The sequence below is a fragment of the Thalassophryne amazonica genome, chromosome 2 (assembly GCF_902500255.1).
Source record: "Thalassophryne amazonica chromosome 2, fThaAma1.1, whole genome shotgun sequence".
Classification (NCBI taxonomy): Eukaryota; Metazoa; Chordata; class Actinopteri; order Batrachoidiformes; family Batrachoididae; genus Thalassophryne; species Thalassophryne amazonica.
Window position 1 is genome coordinate 19,890,554 of NC_047104.1, and position 17,869 is coordinate 19,908,422.

Here is a 17,869-nt window from a genome sequence, read left to right on the forward strand (position 1 = left end):
AATCGATCCGGGGATTGTGCTTTAACATCCATGGGATGCCCAAAATCACGCGGGAGGTAGAAGGAGTTACAAAAAACTCAATCTCCTCCCGGTGGTTTCCAGACACTACCAGAGTTACTGGTTGTGTCTTGTGTGTGAGTAAAGGGAGGAGGGTGCCATCTAGTGCCCGCACCTGCAATGGCGTAGGAAGCGCCACCAGAGGGAGCCCTACCTCCTTTGCCCATCTGCTGTCTAGCAGATTCCCTTCTGACCCCGTGTCCACCAGTGCTCGGGCTTGAAGGGTTAAATCCCCGCTCAGGATTGTGACTGGGAGTCGTGTGGCAATTTGTGTGTGTCTCACTTGAACGTCTTGACCCCCCCTTAGCCCAGTCTCTAAGGGCGAGTGTTGACGTCTTGGCCGTTTGGGGCAGTCTCTCTGTGTGTGCTCTTTTGAGCTGCAGAGAAAACACTCTCCACGGATCAGCCTCCCCATTTTGGCCCTGTGCGTTTCCCTAACAACGTCAACAGGGGGAGCTGTTGCCCCACAAAACGCTGCGGCTGTGGAGCGTGGGGAGGGCGGCCCCTTTTCGCACCCGGTCACGTCCTTCGCCTCACTCCCGACGGCGTTCCTCTAACCGATTGTCTAATCGTATAACGAGATCAATAAGCCCGTCTAAATCCCGCGGTTCGTCCTTGGCCACCAGGAGCTCCTTCAGGACCAACGACAGTCCGTTTACGAAGGCGGCGCGGAGGGCAGTGTTATTGCAGCCGGACCTCGCAGCCACGATGCGGAAGTCGACTGCATAAGCAGCTGCGCTCCGGCGCCCCTGTCTCATTGACAGCAGCACGGCTGAAGCGGTCTCTCCTCTATTTGGGTGATCGAACACTGTTCTGAACTCCCTCACAAACCCATCATATGTCAGAAGGAGCCGTGAATTTTGCTCCCAAAGCGCTGTAGCCCAAGCGCGTGCCTTGCCGCGAAGCAGATTAATTACATAAGCTATCTTACTAGCATCAGTCGCATACATGACGGGACGTTGTGCGAAGACGAGCGAACACTGCATAAGAAAGTCCGCGCATGTCTCCACACAACAAGTACAACAGATTACAATAATGGACAAAGTCAAATTCACACAGGTGTCGTGTGGGCAGGCTCGAAGATAGGAGACGCCTCTCCAAAGTAGAACCGGAACCACACGGTTTCTTCCGCCACCAGACCCCGGGAATACTGGAACCGCCAAGTCCCGAACTCCCAGGTGGCCACTGCCTCCGTGTGTCGGACCTGGTACTGCTGGCGAGGAACAAAGGACAATTAAAGGAGGGCGCGTTCGCACCCAGGAATCCGAACGGCAGGTAAGTTACCTCCACCTCTCGTTGGAAAATACTCTCAGAGCAATGCACAAAAGTCACAAAGATCACTGTTAAACAGTCAGCTGAGCACGTTACCTTCTCGGTAGAAACGATATCTCGGCAAAGAGGTGGAGGCGTCGTCCTGCTGATATTCCCCTGTTGATCAGATGATGGGTAACAGCTGTTGCAGGTGATGCGTGACAGCTGTCACCCTGGCTGCTCCTGTGAGGCGGCTGCGCCCTCTCGTGCCTGAAGCCCGCACTTCAGGCAGGGCGCCCTCTGGTGGTGGACCAGCAGTACCTCCTCTTCTGGCGGCCCACACAACAGTCTCACAAACTGTCTGTGGCCCTTGGACCCAAAAAGAACAATTTTACTCTCATCAGTCCACAAAATATTCCTCCATTTCTCTTTAGGCCAGTTGATGTGTTCTTTGGCAAATTGTAACCTCTTCTGCACGTCTTTTATTTAACAGAGGGACTTTGCGGGGGATTCTTGCAAATAAATTAGCTTCACACAGGCGTCTTCTAGCTGTCACAGTCCTTACAGGTAACTCCAGACTGTCTTTGATCATCCTGGAGCTGATCAATGGGTGAGCCTTTGCCATTCTGGGTATTCTTCTATCCATTTTGATGGTTGTTTTCCGTTTTATTCCACGCGTCTCTGGTTTTTTTGTCCAGTTTAACGCATTGGAGATCATTGTAGATGACCAGCCTATAATTTTTTGCACCTGTGTATAAGTTTCCCCCTCTCCAATCAACTTTTTAATCAAACTACACTGTTCTTCTGAACAATGTCTTGAACGTCCCATTTTCCTCAGGCTTTCAAAGAGAAAAGCATGTTCAACAGGTGCTGGCTTCATCCGTACATAGGGGACACCTGATTCACACCTGTTTGTTCCACAAAATTGACGAACTCACTGACTGAATGCCACACAACTATTATTGTGAACACCCCCTTTTCTACTTTTTTTACTAATAGCCCAATTTCATAGCCTTAAGAGTGTGCATATCATGAATGCTTGGTCTTGTTGGATTTGTGAGAATCTACTGAATCTACTGGTACCTTGTTTCCCATGTAACAATAAGAAATATACTCAAAACCTGGATTAATTTTTTTAGTCACATAGCACTACTATTATTCTGAACACTACTGTACATACATATAATGACATTTGTCCTCTGCATTTAACCCATCCTAGTTACACTTAGACATAATCCAACCATGAGGAGCAGTGGGCAGCCACAGTCAAAGATTCTGTTACTTCCCTACAGTCAAATGTAAAGAGGTGCAGCTAATCCCAGGGGTCATGGAAAGTACTCAGAGAAAACTGACACCATGAAATTAAACCATGGGCCAGTGGGAAAGCCATATCTTTTGGATTAGACAAGCAATAAAGTACAGTGAAGTTGCAGTGAAAAATTAAGCTGTCATTCAGTTGTTAATGTCTTACATTTGCAGAATACACTGCACCAACATCCTCACTGACTGATACCAACATATCAGCTAACTAACAGCACTTCTGCACTGTATGTCTCCAGGTTCCACAGAGTTCTGGCAACTGGTCTGAGTCCACATCCTTGTTGGTCACCATTTCCCAGCCTGAAGTGGAAAGCCCATCCACCCTGATGGCTAAACTTTCACACTCAGAGCTTCACAATAGCACCATAGCAACAATCACAAAAGTCCTGGATGTTACAAACAGCAGCAGGAGCCGCTCGGGAACCATCTCCAATCAGACAAGTTTGTTTGAGAAGAACATTCGCTCTCCACAGGACCAGTGCTGGGAGACCTACGTTGGACAGGTTCACTGTAAATTACATGCATCTTCCAGATTAAATTTGGTCTAAACTGGCTAATTTCAGTGTATATTGTTTGGCTGCTTTCACAGGGCATATTGATTATTATATCAGATATTTCAAGTTTTGTATGGACGTCACTTTATTTGTTAATATACAGTGCATCCAGAAAGTGTTCAGTGCTTGTTTTTTCAACGTTTTGTTATGCTACAGCCTTTTTCCCAAAATGGAGTAAATTACATTTTTCCCTCAAAATTACACTCAAAACACCCCATAATGACAACATGAAATTTTTTTTTTCAAATTTTTGCAAATTTATTAAAAATAAAAAACACACTTATCACTCACTTGTCTTCAACTGCTTAACCGGTGTCGGGTCGCGGGGGCAACAGTTCCAGCAGGGGACCCCAGACTTCCCTTTCCGAGCTCCATACGGATGACCAAGCTTCTCACCAAGGACCAAGGACACACCAGCCACCCTCCTAAGGACCCCATTTCAGCTGCTTGTACCTGTGATCTAGTTCTTTCAGTCATGACTAAACCCCCATCACCTTGATCAATAGCTTCACCTTTTGGGTCAGCTCCCTTTTCATCAGAACAGTACGGTAGAGCAAATGCAATACCTGCCCTGCTGCACAGATTTTCCAGCCAGTCTCATACTCCATTGTCCCCTCACTCACGAAAAAGACCCTGAGGTACTTGCACTCCTTCACTTTGGCCAAGATCTCATTTGCTACCCGGAGAATGCAGTGCATCAGTTTCCTGCTGAGAACCATGGCCTCACATTTAGAGGTGCTGATCCTCATCGCAGCCGCTTCACACTCGGCTGCAAACCGATCCAGTGACTGTTGGAGGTCGCAGACTGATGAAGCCAAAAGGACTACATCATCTGCAAAAAGCAGCAATGCGACCCTGAGCCATTCCAAACTGGAAACCCTATGCTTTGATATCCTGTCCATGAATATCACAAACAGTATTGGCCAACCCCCACCAGAAAAGACTCTGACTTACTGCCGAGCACACAGAAACTCACAAAGTGAGAGCTATGTGAGTACAGAGACTGGATGGCCCTGAGAAGGGACCCCCTCACTCCATACTCCCGCAGCACCTCCCACAGTATCTCCCAGGGTACCCGATCATACTCCTTCTCCAAGTCCACAAAACACATGTAGACTGGATGGGGATACTCCCAGGATCCTTGTAAGACTGAACAGCTGGTTGGCTGTTCCATGACCAGGACGGAACCTGCATTGTTTTTCTTCAATCAGAGGTTCGACTATTGGCCAAACCCTCCATTCCAGCACCCTGGAGTAGACTTTACCAGTGAGGCTGAGTAGTGTGATGCCCCTGTAGTTGGCACACACTCTCTGGTCCCCTTTTTTAAATATGGGGACCACCACCCCAGCTTGCCACTCCTTAGACACTGTCCCAGACCTCAACGCAATGTTGAAGAGACGTCTCATCCAAGACAGTCCCTCCACACCCAGAGCCTTCAGCATTTCTGGACAGATCTCATCAACCCAACAGAAGGGGAAAGGAATGACGTGAGCAGATGCCGGTGTTGGGGTGTGTTTGATGGGGAGTAGGAGGGGGGTGGGGGGAGGGAATGGACCATGCTTCAGTCCTGTGAAAACAGTTTATTGTCTTTGTGAGTTGAGATAAGAAACAGCCAAATGATCCCCAGGCTGAAGAAATTCCTCTGGAGGGAAAACAGTTGGGCAATTTGACCTTCAGGCTTGATAAGCCTGTAGTGTTGTGGTTTGAGCAGTGAAAAACACTTTTAACAGTTCCACTTGAACAACCAAACCATTATAAATTAAGAATATTCCCAATTATGAATTAAGAATATTCAACGGCCTCTGAAATCTTCAACTTCAACTGCAAGGCACGCATCTGCTCCAAGATGTCATCCAATTTGCGTCTGAGTTCAAGAGTCGTCGCAGTCTGAGAATGCACTGCCTTGCCAACCTTGTTAATTATGATGGACAAGCGAGGGGCCGTGGTTCTTGATGCCGCCGTCTTGCCAATTTTCCAGTAGATCAGAGCAGCACATAAGCCAAAAAGTACCAGCCCTGCTACCATAAGACCAAAAATGAATAAATCCTCGACATCCTCAACGGAGAAAGGCGCCAAACACGCCACACGCCAAGACCTCCAAGAGTCGAGAACATAGCCCGCAGGATGCGTTCCATCTGGGCAGGTAGGATCCCCCGGTCCTGACCTTCTTGTAGAAAAAATGCTGTCAATAACGTTCAGAGACCAGCTGATCAATTCCATGGTTAATCCAATAGTAGTCCAATAGATCCAGTATCCAATATAATTTAAGGAATTCACAGTCTGGTGAAGTAGGGACTTGAAGGTTAAAGCGGAGAACAGAGATAAGGGCGAGTGGAGGAGATGCAACCGCCCTTGTCGAAGTCCCAAGCTGAACATCCAACACCGCTCGCTTGGCACTCAGAAAATGTGTGGTCAATCATGTTATTCACGCCTGCCCGACTGTGTGTCCCTCCCGATGTTGGCTCAAGTGTTTTTGTGGTTCGCTCATTCGGGCTGATTCGCCTTGATTCCTACTTATTTGTCCTTACCCTTACTGTAGACAATTTGAATGGTTCCCCGTTTCCCCTCCTGAGGTGCCTCACGGTCCACCTTGGTGCCAACTGAAAGTCCTTCTCCATGGTGGCTCCGAACTACTCCCACACCCGCTGCTTTGCCTCCCCCACAGCAGAGGCTGCTGCTCTTCAGCTTGTACCTTGCAACTGCCTCCGGAGTCGTCAGAGATAAGATATCCTGGAAGGACTCCTTCTTCAATCGGACGGCTTCCCTGACCACCGAATTCCAGCACGGTGTTCGATGGTTGCTACTCCTTGAAGCACCTAAGACCTTCAGGCCACAGCCAACTGCTACAGCTTCAGCAATGGAAGCTTTGAACATTGCCCAGTCTGGTTCAATTCCCCCAACCTCCACAGTGATCTTAGAAAAGCTCTGCCGGTGGTGTGAGTTGAAGATCTGCTGGACAGTGGGCTCCTCCAGACATTCCCAGTTCAACCGCACTATTTATTTGTGTTTACCTACTATAGCATACTCCCCGTCGTGCTGAAGGATGAGACTTTACTGATGAATTATCAGGTTTAATAGCAGTAAACCCTTAATTTCACCGTAAGAGCTGAGGACACAAAAAACTGTGTAAGCAAACAAAAGCTAACATCCACACTCTTACAACCGTCTACTTGAAAAATCTTAGCAAGCGAGCTCAACAAATGTACATATTGGTAACACAAATATTCAAACTGTTTTCTTATTTACATATGAACGTACCTTGTTCCTCTAACAAGGGGCAGCTAAGAATTAAATACATTTTAATTTCATTTTATTTCATATTATGGAGTTCCACAAGGTTCTGTGCTAGGACCAATTTTATTCACTTTATACATGCTTCCCTTAGTCAGTATTATTAGACAGCATTGCTTAAATGTTCATTGTTACACAGATGATACCCAGCTTTATCTATCCATGAAGCCAGAGGACACACACCAATTAGCTAAACTGCAGGATTGTCTTACAGACATAAAGACATGGATGACCTCTAATTTCCTGCTTTTAAACTCAGATAAAACTGAAGTTATTGTACTTGGCCCCACAAATCTTAGAAACATGGTGTCTAACCAGATCCTTACTCTGGATGGCATTACCCTGACCTCTAGTAATACTGTGAGAAATCTTGGAGTCATTTTTCATCAGGATATGTCTTTCAATGTGCATATTAAGCAAATATGTAGGACTGCTTTTTTGCATTTGCGCAATATCTCTAAAATTAGAAAGGTCTTGTCTCAGAGTGATGCTGAAAAACTAATTCATGCATTTATTTCCTCTAGGCTGGTCTATTGTAATTCATTATTATCAGGTTGTCCTAAAAGTTCCCTGAAAAGCCTTCAGTTAATTCAAAATGCTGCAGCTAGAGTACAGACGGGGACTAGAAGGAGAGAGCATATTTCACCCATATTGGCCTCTCTTCATTGGCTTCCTGTTAATTCTAGAATAGAATTTAAAATTCTTCTTCTTACTTATAAGGTTTTGAATAATCAGGTCCCATCTTATCTTAGGGACCTCATAGTACCATATCACCCCAATAGAGCGCTTCGCTCTCAGACTGCAGGCTTACTTGTAGTTCCTAGGGTTTTTAAGAGTAGAATGGGAGGCAGAGCCTTCAGCTTTCAGGCTCCTCTCCTGTGGAACCAGCTCCCAATTCGGCTCAGGGAGACAGACACCCTCTCTACTTTTAAGATTAGGCTTAAAACTTTCCTTTTTGCTAAAGCTTATAGTTAGGGCTGGATCAGGTGACCCTGAACCATCCCTTAGTTATGCTGCTATAGACTTAAACTGCTGGGGGGTTCCCATGATGCACTGAGTGTTTCTTTCTCTTTTTGCTCTGTATGCACCACTCTGCATTTAATCATTAATGATTGATCTCTGCTCCCCTCCACAGCATGTCTTTTTCCTGGTTCTCTCCCTCAGCCCCAACCAGTCCCAGCAGAAGACTGCCCCTCCCTGAGCCTGGTTCTGCTGGAGGTTTCTTCCTGTTATAAATGGAGTTTTTCCTTCCCACTGTCGCCAAGTGCTTGCTCACAGGGGGTAGTTTTGACCGTTGGGGTTTTTCCGTAATTATTGTATGGCTTTGCCTTACAATATAAAGCACCTTGGGGCAACTGTTTGTTGTGATTTGGCGCTATATAAATAAAATTGATTTGATATGATTTAGCTCCGTCACTTTTCCTTCACCGTTTCTTAATGCTGTTAAGCTAACTCGCGCCAACAGTTAAAAACAGGAAGTACTCTCTGCAAAATAAAAGCATTGAATCTCTAACAGAAAGTTAACCATAGCTAATAGCAAATAAAGGCAATAAGCGCCAAATTAAAATACAACCAAATAAATAAATGTACTTAGGGTTATTTACACCTAGGCTGTCCAAAATCCTCCCCCACCCTCTGATCCAACTCACCACCAGATGTGATCAGTTGACAGCTCTGCTCCTCTCTTCACCCAAGTGTCCAGAACATGCAGCCTCAGATCAGATGATACTTTCACAAAATCGATCATCTATCTTCAGCCTAGGGTGCTCTGGTACCATGTACACTTATGAGCATCCTTATGTTCAAACATGGTGTTCGTTATGGACAGTCCATGACTAGCACAGAGGTTCAATAATCAACGACCATTCAGGTTTAGATCGGGAAGGCCGTTCCGCCCAATCACACCTCTCCAGGTCTCTCTGTCATTGTCCATGTGTGTGTTGAAGTCCCCCAGTAGAACAATGGAGTTCCCCACGGGAGCCCCATAGAGGACTCCATTCAGGGACTCCAAAAAGGCTGAATAATCAAAACTGCTGTTCAGTCCATTTGCACAGACGACAGTCAGAGTTTTGCCCCCAGCCACCCAAAGGTGCAGGGAGGCGACCTTCTCATCTACCGGGGTAAACTCCAATGTAGCAGTGCTCAGCCAGGGGCTCATGAGTATCCCCACACCTGTCCAGCGCATCACACCCTAGGCAGCTCCAGAGAAGAATAAGGTCCAATGACTAACAAGGAGAGTGGTTCCAGAGCTGAGGCTGTGCGTGGAGCCAAGACCCACCAGATCCATCTGGCATTGCTCCACCTCTCGCACAAGCTCCGGCTCCTTCACCACAGTGAGGTGATGTTCCACACCCCAAGAGCTAGGCCCTACTGCCCGGGTCGGGTCCGCCAAAGCCTTCATCTTTCATTGCCACCCATGAGACAGCGCACCCAACACCGGCGGTTTCCCCTGCAGGTGGTGAGCCCACAGGGTGGAGATGGAAGGTCCACGTTGCCTTTTCAGGCTGTGCCTGACAAGCTCAACCACAGTCATTGATGAGCCCTCCATCTAAGCCTGGCTCTAGATGGGGGCCCTGGGTTTCCTCCTGACCGGGTCACATTTCCTCTACCTCATATTTTCATGGAGTCATTGTGAACCATTCTTAGTGTGGCCCCTTGCCTGAGACCAATTTGCCATGAGAGACCCTACCAGGAACACAGCGGGTCCAGACGACACAGCTCTCAGGTTCATAGCGGCACATGAACGTCTCCACCACGATAAGGTGATGATTCCCAGAGAGGAAAAAAAGGGCATCAAAAAGTACTGTAGAAAATAAAAAATTAAGAAATCACATGTAAATAAGTATTCACACCCTTTACTTACTTAAGTGTCTTACCTTAAGTACTTTGTTGATACACCGTTGGCAGTAATTAGAGCCTCAAGTATTCTTGAATATGATGCTGCAAGCTTGGCACACCTATCGTTGGGTAGTTTTGCCCATTCCTCTTTGCAGCACCTCTCAAGGTTGCACAGCCATTTTCAAATCTGTCCAGAGATGTTCAATTGGATTCAGGTCAATTCAATCAATCAATCAATTTTTTTTTTATATAGCGCCAAATCACAACAAACAGTTGCCCCAAGGCGCTTTATATTGTAAGGCAAGGCCATACAATAATGATGTAAAACCCCAACGGTCAAAACGACCCCCTGTGAGCAAGCACTTGGCTACAGTGGGAAGGAAAAACTCCCTTTTAACAGGAAGAAACCTCCAGCAGAACCAGGCTCAGGGAGGGGCAGTCTTCTGCTGGGACTGGTTGGGGCTGAGGGAGAGAACCAGGAAAAAGACATGCTGTGGAGGGGAGCAGAGATCGATCACTAATGATTAAATGCAGAGTGGTGCATACAGAGCAAAAAGAGAAAGAAACAGTGCATCATGGGACCCCCCCAGCAGTCTACATCTATAGCAGCATAACTAAGGGATGGTTCAGGGTCACCTGATCCAGCCCTAACTATAAACTTTAGCAAAAAGGAAAGTTTTAAGCCTAATCTTAAAAGTAGAGAGGGTGTCTGTCTCCCTGATCTGAATTGGGAGCTGGTTCCACAGGAGAGGAGCCTGAAAGCTGAAGGCTCTGCCTCCCATTCTACTCTTACAAACCCTAGGAACTACAAGTAAGCCTGCAGTCTGAGAGCGAAGCGCTCTATTGGGGTGATATGGTACTACGAGGTCCCTAAGATAAGATGGGACCTGATTATTCAAAACCTTATAAGTAAGAAGAAGAATTTTAAATTCTATTCTAGAATTAACAGAAAGCCAATGAAGAGAGGCCAATATGGGTGAGATATGCTCTCTCCTTCTAGTCCCCGTCAGTACTCTAGCTGCAGCATTTTGAATTAACTGAAGGCTTTTTAGGGAACTTTTAGGACAACCTGATAATAATGAATTACAATAGTCCAGCCTAGAGGAAATAAATGCATGAATTAGTTTTTCAGCATCACTCTGAGACAAGACCTTTCTGATTTTAGAGATATTGCGTAAATGCAAAAAAGCAGTCCTACATATTTGTTTAATATGCGCTTTGAATGACATATCCTGATCAAAAATTACTCCAAGATTTCTCACAGTATTACTAGAGGTCAGGGTAATGCCATCCAGAGTAAGGATCTGGTTAGACACCATGTTTCTAAGATTTGTGGGGCCAAGTACAATAACTTCAGTTTTATCTGAGTTTAAAAGCAGGAAATTAGAGGTCATCCATGTCTTTATGTCTGTAAGACAATCCTGCAGTTTAGCTAATTGGTGTGTGTCCTCTGGCTTCATGGATAGATAAAGCTGGGTATCATCTGCGTAACAATGAAAATTTAAGCAATACCGTCTAATAATACTGCCTAAGGGAAGCATGTATAAAGTGAATAAAATTGGTCCTAGCACAGAACCTTGTGGAACTCCATAATTAACTTTAGTCTGTGAAGAAGATTCCCCATTTACATGAACAAATTGTAATCTATTAGACAAATATGATTCAAACCACCGCAGCGCAGTGCCTTTAATACCTATGGCATGCTCTAATCTCTGTAATAAAATTTTATGGTCAACAGTATCAAAAGCAGCACTGAGGTCTAACAGAACAAGCACAGAGATGAGTCCACTGTCCGAGGCCATAAGAAGATCATTTGTAACCTTCACTAATGCTGTTTCTGTACTATGATGAAAGCCTGTGGTACATAGCCAACTAACAAAGATAGATTGATCATATTTAAGATCGAAGCATTAAATAATGGTAGGGCTTCCTTGAGCAGCCTGGTAGGAATGGGGTCTAATAAACATGTTGATGGTTTGGATGAAGTAACTAATGAAAATAACTCAGACAGAACAATCGGAGAGAAAGAGTCTAACCAAATACCGGCATCACTGAAAGCAGCCAAAGATAACGATACGTCTTTGGGATGGTTATGAGTAATTTTTTCTCTAATAGTTAAAATTTTGTTAGCAAAGAAAGTCATGAAGTCATTACTAGTTAAAGTTAATGGAATACTCAGCTCAATAGAGCTCTGACTCTTTGTCAGCCTGGCTACAGTGCTGAAAAGAAACCTGGGGTTGTTCTTATTTTCTTCAATTAGTGATGAGTAGAAAGATGTCCTAGCTTTACGGAGGGCTTTTTTATAGAGCAACAGACTCTTTTTCCAGGCTAAGTGAAGATCTTCTAAATTAGTGAGACGCCATTTCCTCTCCAACTTACGGGTTATCTGCTTTAAGCTACGAGTTTGTGAGTTATACCACGGAGTCAGGCACTTCTGATTTAAAGCTCTCTTTTTAGAGGAGCTACAGCATCCAAAGTTGTCTTCAATGAGGATGTAAAACTATTGACGAGATACTCTATCTCACTTACAGAGTTTAGGTAGCTACTCTGCACTGTGTTGGTATATGGCATTAGAGAACATAAAGAAGGAATCATATCCTTAAACCTAGTTACAGCGCTTTCTGAAAGACTTCTAGTGTAATGAAACTTATTCCCCACTGCTGGGTAGTCCATCAGAGTAAATGTAAATGTTATTAAGAAATGATCAGACAGAAGGGAGTTTTCAGGGAATACTGTTAAGTCTTCTATTTCCATACCATAAGTCAGAACAAGATCTAAGATATGATTAAAGTGGTGGGTGGACTCATTTACTTTTTGAGCAAAGCCAATAGAGTCTAATAATAGATTAAATGCAGTGTTGAGGCTGTCATTCTCAGCATCTGTGTGGATGTTAAAATCGCCCACTATAATTATCTTATCTGAGCTAAGCACTAAGTCAGACAAAAGGTCTGAAAATTCACAGAGAAACTCACAGTAACGACCAGGTGGACGATAGATAATAACAAATAAAACTGGTTTTTGGGACTTCCAATTTGGATGGACAAGACTAAGAGTCAAGCTTTCAAATGTCGCTAACTTCACATTTCGCAAAACAGAGTCGCCAATAACCAGAGTTTGATCCTCGGCGGGTGTGTCGCCGAGTGGGGAAAAACGGTTAGAAATGTGAACGGGTTGGCGGTGTACACGGGGCTTCTGTTTAGGGCTACGCTTCCTCCTCACAGTCACCCAGTCGGCCTGCTTTCCCGGCTGCTCGGGATCTGCCAGAGGGTAACTAACGGCGGCTAAGCTACCTTGGTCCGCACCGACTACAGGGGCCTGGCTAGCTGTAGAATTTTCCACGGTGCGGAGCCGAGTCTCCAATTCGCCCAGCCTGGCCTCCAAAGCTATGAATAAGCTACACTTATTACAAGTACCATTACTGCTAAAGGAGGCCGAGGAATAACTAAACATTTCACACCCAGAGCAGAAAAGTGCGGGAGAGACAGGAGAAGCCGCCATGCTAAATCGGCTAGCGGATTCCTAAAAACACGCAAAGTGAATAATGTGTAAATAATTTAGAGGTGATTCAGCAGAAGGAGTGCTTTAGTTAAGGCACGTAAAGATTACACTGGGAAACAAATCGTAATCTAGATAACTAGATCAATCTAACTGCGCAGATTAAACAGCTAACAGATACAGCAAAACACCGCAGTGCTCCGGAACAGGAAGTGATACAATACCGCAGTGAGAGCCAACCACCAGTAGAGGCGGTTAATGAACATAACAGTGCTGTGAAAAAATATAAAAGTGCGCGGTGTGGCGTGGTGGTTTTGCGGTGCGCTCCCAGCAGTGCCAACGGTCCGGAGCCAGAACCAATTCGGACCCAAGGACCCCGCCGACACCCCCCAGGTGGCCGCGACAAACCGAGTCTGTGGAAGTGTGCTGACGAGCGTGAGACCTCACCCCCTCCTCTTTCACAGACCATGCATCAAACCTGGACGTTCTCTGCATCCACTGATGATGAGATGGCTCCCGAGACGACGATCTCACCCGTCTGGTCACAAGGTCGAGTCTCTGGCAAATACACACTGTGTACTCCAGTCTTAAATGCCACCATGTTCCAATCCATGTAGATGCACCACAGCTGTGAGTCCTGACGAGCCGCAGGTGATCAGGGTGAGGTCCTGATAAACTCAGCTACACAGCCACTCAGTCCCAAATGCAAGCCACCTGGAAGGAAAAACAAAAGACAGGACAAAGACAAACAAAAAGGCAGCCAGGCCCCCCCAGCCATACAACATCAAGAGCACTCTGGAGCAGGTTTTCATCCAGGATGTTTCTGTACATTGCTGCCTTCATCTTTCCTTCAATCCTGACTAGTCTGCCAGTTCCTGCTGCTGAAAAACATCCCCATAGCATGATGCTGCCACCACCATGCTTCACTGTAGGATGGTGCCTGATTTCCTCCCAATATGACACCTGGCATTTACACCAGTGTTCATTCTTTGTCTCGTCAGACCAGAGAATTTTGTTTCTCATCATCCGAGAGTCCTTCAGATGCCTTTTGGCAAACTCCAGGTGTGTTGCCATGTGCCTTTTACTCAGGAGTGGCTTACATTTTGGCACTCTACCATACAGGCCTGATTTCTGTCTTGCTGCAGATATGGTTGTCCTTCTGGAAGGTTCTCCTCTCTCCACAGAGGAATGCTGGAGCTTTGGCAGAGTGACTATCGGGTTCTTGGTCATCTCCCTCACTAAGGTCCTTGTCTCCCAATTGCTCAGTTTAGACGGATGGCCAGCTCTAGGAAGAGTCCTGATGGATCCTAACTTCTTCCAGTTATCGATGATGGAGGCCACTGTGCTCAGTGGGACATTCAAAGCAGCAGAAATCTTTCTGTACCCTTTTCCATATTTGTGCCTCGAGACAATCCTGTCTCGGAGGACGACAGACAATTCCTTTGACATCATGCTTGGTTTGTCTTCTAACATGCATTGTCAACTGTGGGACCTTATATGTAGACAAGCGTGTGCCTTTCCAAATTATGTCCAATCAACTGAATTTAATTGGACTCCAGTTAAGCTGTAGAAACATCTCAAGCATGATCAGTGGAAACAGGATGCACCTGAGCTCAATTTTGAGCTTCATGGCTGTTGCGCGGTGTTCAGCATTTAGCATCGTTCCCTCACTCCACCAAAGATTCTTGCTGGGAATCAATCCCAATAATGAGACTCTTTAATTTCTTTTCCTCGTTTTTTCAAGTAGAAGTGAAAAACCTTTAACACACAAACACCAGTGTAGGTTTCCACAACTTAAAAATACAATAAATATGTACACTAAATTATACACAACAAAGCTCAACATTTATGCTTAGCTCATAATTAGAATTAGGATAATTTGGCCAAATTTGTAATTTGTTAATTCATTGTTACTATCCATAATTCATTTTCACTTAGCTTTTAAAACACACTATTCCATAATTTCATATTTTCTTAAAATTGGCAAGCATACAGATTTAATTTTAAATTAATTTTCCTAAGTTTCTAGAACTACCCCAACTAATCATTAAACCCAAACTTCCCAATATTCACACTGAAAGTGCACGTGAAGCCCATATTTACAAAGCACACCTCAAACACACCACCAAACAATGACAGGAATAAGTCTGAGGGGAGAGATGGAGAAAAGCGCTGCTTACCGGCAGTCCTCTTCAGTTTGTTTGGTGAGTTTGATGCGTGCATTTACACCGGTCTTATTTTGCTTTTTCCTTTTGTTAGAAGCCCATCTCCATAGCTACTTTTCCTCCTTCTTGCTCATATACCGCAACACCCGCGCTTCCTGCTGTTTGCTGTACGCTGATTACTTTGCACTTACACCTGGCACTCAGCATCACGTAACATAAAAGGGGCGGGGGGGGAGACGGGGCACGTTTAACTCCATTCGCCGCAACAATGTCAAAGTGTCAGGTTTGTTTATCAGGAATGGCTGGAGACAAATGTGGGGCTTAGCCCTTGCTTTGCTAAACACTTCTGCAAGGTCGTGATAACCCGGAGGAACTCCAATAAGATCTGGATTAGGAGAACAGGTGATCCTTGCGGACGTGACTATGTATCGCCCTGCACAAGCGGGACCCCAAGAACTGATTCGTCCCTCAGATCAGTTTAACTGTGGACAGTGTTTCTTTAGCCAGGGATGCCCCAAAATGGCGGAGTGAGTCATTCTGTCAAATACGTGAAAGCTTATGGCTTCAGAATGTGTACCAGCTATGATCAACTGTAGTGATTGGTGCGGTGAGTAATTTGACCAAGTTCATGGCCATCAACGGCGGACATAACCAGCAGATGTGAGAGACGGTAAAGCATAATGTGTAGAGACCTGGCAAGAGAGGATTGCAGTAAATTAGTATCAGAACCAGAATCAATAAATACCGGTACAGAACATGACAAATGATCAGACACAAAGCTCGCCATGATAACATTTTGGGAGAAATTGAAGTAATGGAATTCTGACTCACCGGTCGTACCGATTGCGACTGCACGGGGGGCACCCCTTGCTTGGCATTCTGTGACCACATGACCTGCTTGACCACAGTAGAAACACAGGCCCTGGTCTCTTCTGCGCTACTGCTCCTCTGTGGTCAGCCGGGGACGACCCAACTGCATGGGCTCCTCTGAGGGGGAGTGAGACAAACTGGAGCCAGAGCTGGAGGAGGTGGTCCCGGCGCGATGAGCAGGCAACGCATCTGAGCGCAGGGCCAGGGGGTGTCCGTCACATCGAGGCCGGTCCGCCAGCTGGCGGTCGGTGCAGATAGCCAGTGCTATCAGCTGGTCCAGCTCTTCCGGGAGGTCAATGGAAATTAATTGATCCTGGATTTGCTTCGACAGGCCTTGGAAAAACACATCGTGGAGTGCAGCCGGATTACACTCGTTCTTTGCCGCCAGGATGCAGAAGTCAATGGCGTAATCAGCGACATGTCGGTTTCTTTGACAAAGCCGCATCAGGGAACGGGCCGCTTCACGGCCTGGTGATGTGTGCTGAAAAACGTGGAGGAATGAACGCCTGGAGGGAGTCACAAGCTGGAGACTGCCTGCTCCACTCTGCTGAAGCCCATGCCGCTGCCCGGCCAGTCAAGTGAGTAATTATGAATGCTTCGTCCTGTCGGACGGAAACATTGCTGACGTTAACTCAAAGTTGAGGTTACACTGAGTGAGGAAGGATTTTGTGTCTCCGGATTCTCCGGAGAAACGTTCAGGCCATGAGAGCTGGTTGTAGACAACAGGGGACACTGTAGGCGCAGGCAGGGCAGCACTCAGTCCCGGAGGTGGCTGATTGGGGGTGGCCGAGGTGGACTAGGCCTGATGAGTCAAAGTGGCAACTAATTGGTCGATCTGTGTGCTCACAGAAGTCATAAAGGCATCCCGCCTCTTGGTGAGATCTGATATACCGGCACTTAATGCTGTGAGGTGATCCTCCTGATCTGCCAGCTGGCGGCTATGGTGATGGACCACCAACTGGACCGGGTCCGAGTCCGCTGTCTCCATCGTTAGCCTGATCGTTCTGTCAGGTTTGTTTATCAGGAATGGCTGAAGACAAATACGGGACTCGACACAGTAGCTCAGGTTCAAAGAGACGTTTACTGAATTAATCAGTGGGATCCGGTACACAGAGAGGCAGTCCAAAAACAGCAAACTGTCATGCCCCGCCCAGTTCCAGGCTTCAGTCCTTATTTTCCCTCTTTATTTGGTTCTGCTCCTTCTCCCCAAGTCTTGTTTTATTAATTGCCATTTTCATCATGTGTTTATTCTGTTCTATTTTTGCTTTGGCACTTTCTTTCTTTGTTACTTTTATACTTCAGCCATGTTCCAGTTCCGTTCTACTTTTGTTCTATCAGTCTGTGTTTTCATGGTTTATCATTTAGTTATTGTTTGCCTATTTTTTCTGTTCTCTTTTCTGTTATGTAGTACTGTTATGCCAGGTTTTGTTATCACTTAGTTTCTGTTTTTCTTATAGTTTTGTCTGTCTGTTCCAGCTTAGTTTTGTCAGTGTTTAATTTCCTATTATTCTGTTTATCATCTTCTGGTTTGATTTTAAGTCCTGTTCGAGTTTAGATTCCTGTTAATGTTTTCCCTTGTAGTTGTCTTGTCAGTAATCTCTTCACTGCTCACCTGTCTGTCTCATCCTGTCCTCGTCTGCTCTGTGTCTGCACTCGTCTCAGTCTCACGTGTTCACACCCAGCTTCATTTTTATCACAGTCTTCTTCTGATCATGGCACTCTCTTTCTGCAACTGCACTTCTCATCACTGTTGGCCACGCCCCATTCGTCTGTCGTTTACTTGCCCATTTGTCACCGCCTTTCTGCATCTCTTTTGCTGCTTAGTTTTCACCTGACCACGCCCCCTTCCAGGCCCTTCCTCCACCACGTGCACCTCATTACCCTATTACCACCTGTTCTTATTTAAACTGCTTCAGTTCACTTCCTCGCTGCTCGTTTGTTGAGTTCACTCACTTACCAGCACTTTGTTCTCGTCCTGTTTTGCTAAGCTATGTTTTTTGACTCTGCTCTGTGTACCGGATCCAGCTT

At 45.8% G+C, this 17,869-nt stretch overlaps 1 protein-coding gene across 1 annotated transcript in view; it reads left to right on the top strand.

Moving 5' to 3' along the window:
* Positions 1-17,869, top strand: part of LOC117503320 (transmembrane channel-like protein 3) — a 251,235-nt gene that overhangs the window by 161,763 nt on the left and 71,603 nt on the right. The window contains exon 11 of the mRNA XM_034162542.1: positions 2,868-3,131. Coding sequence (XP_034018433.1) covers positions 2,868-3,131 — 264 coding nt within the window. The remainder of the gene's footprint in view (positions 1-2,867; positions 3,132-17,869) is intronic.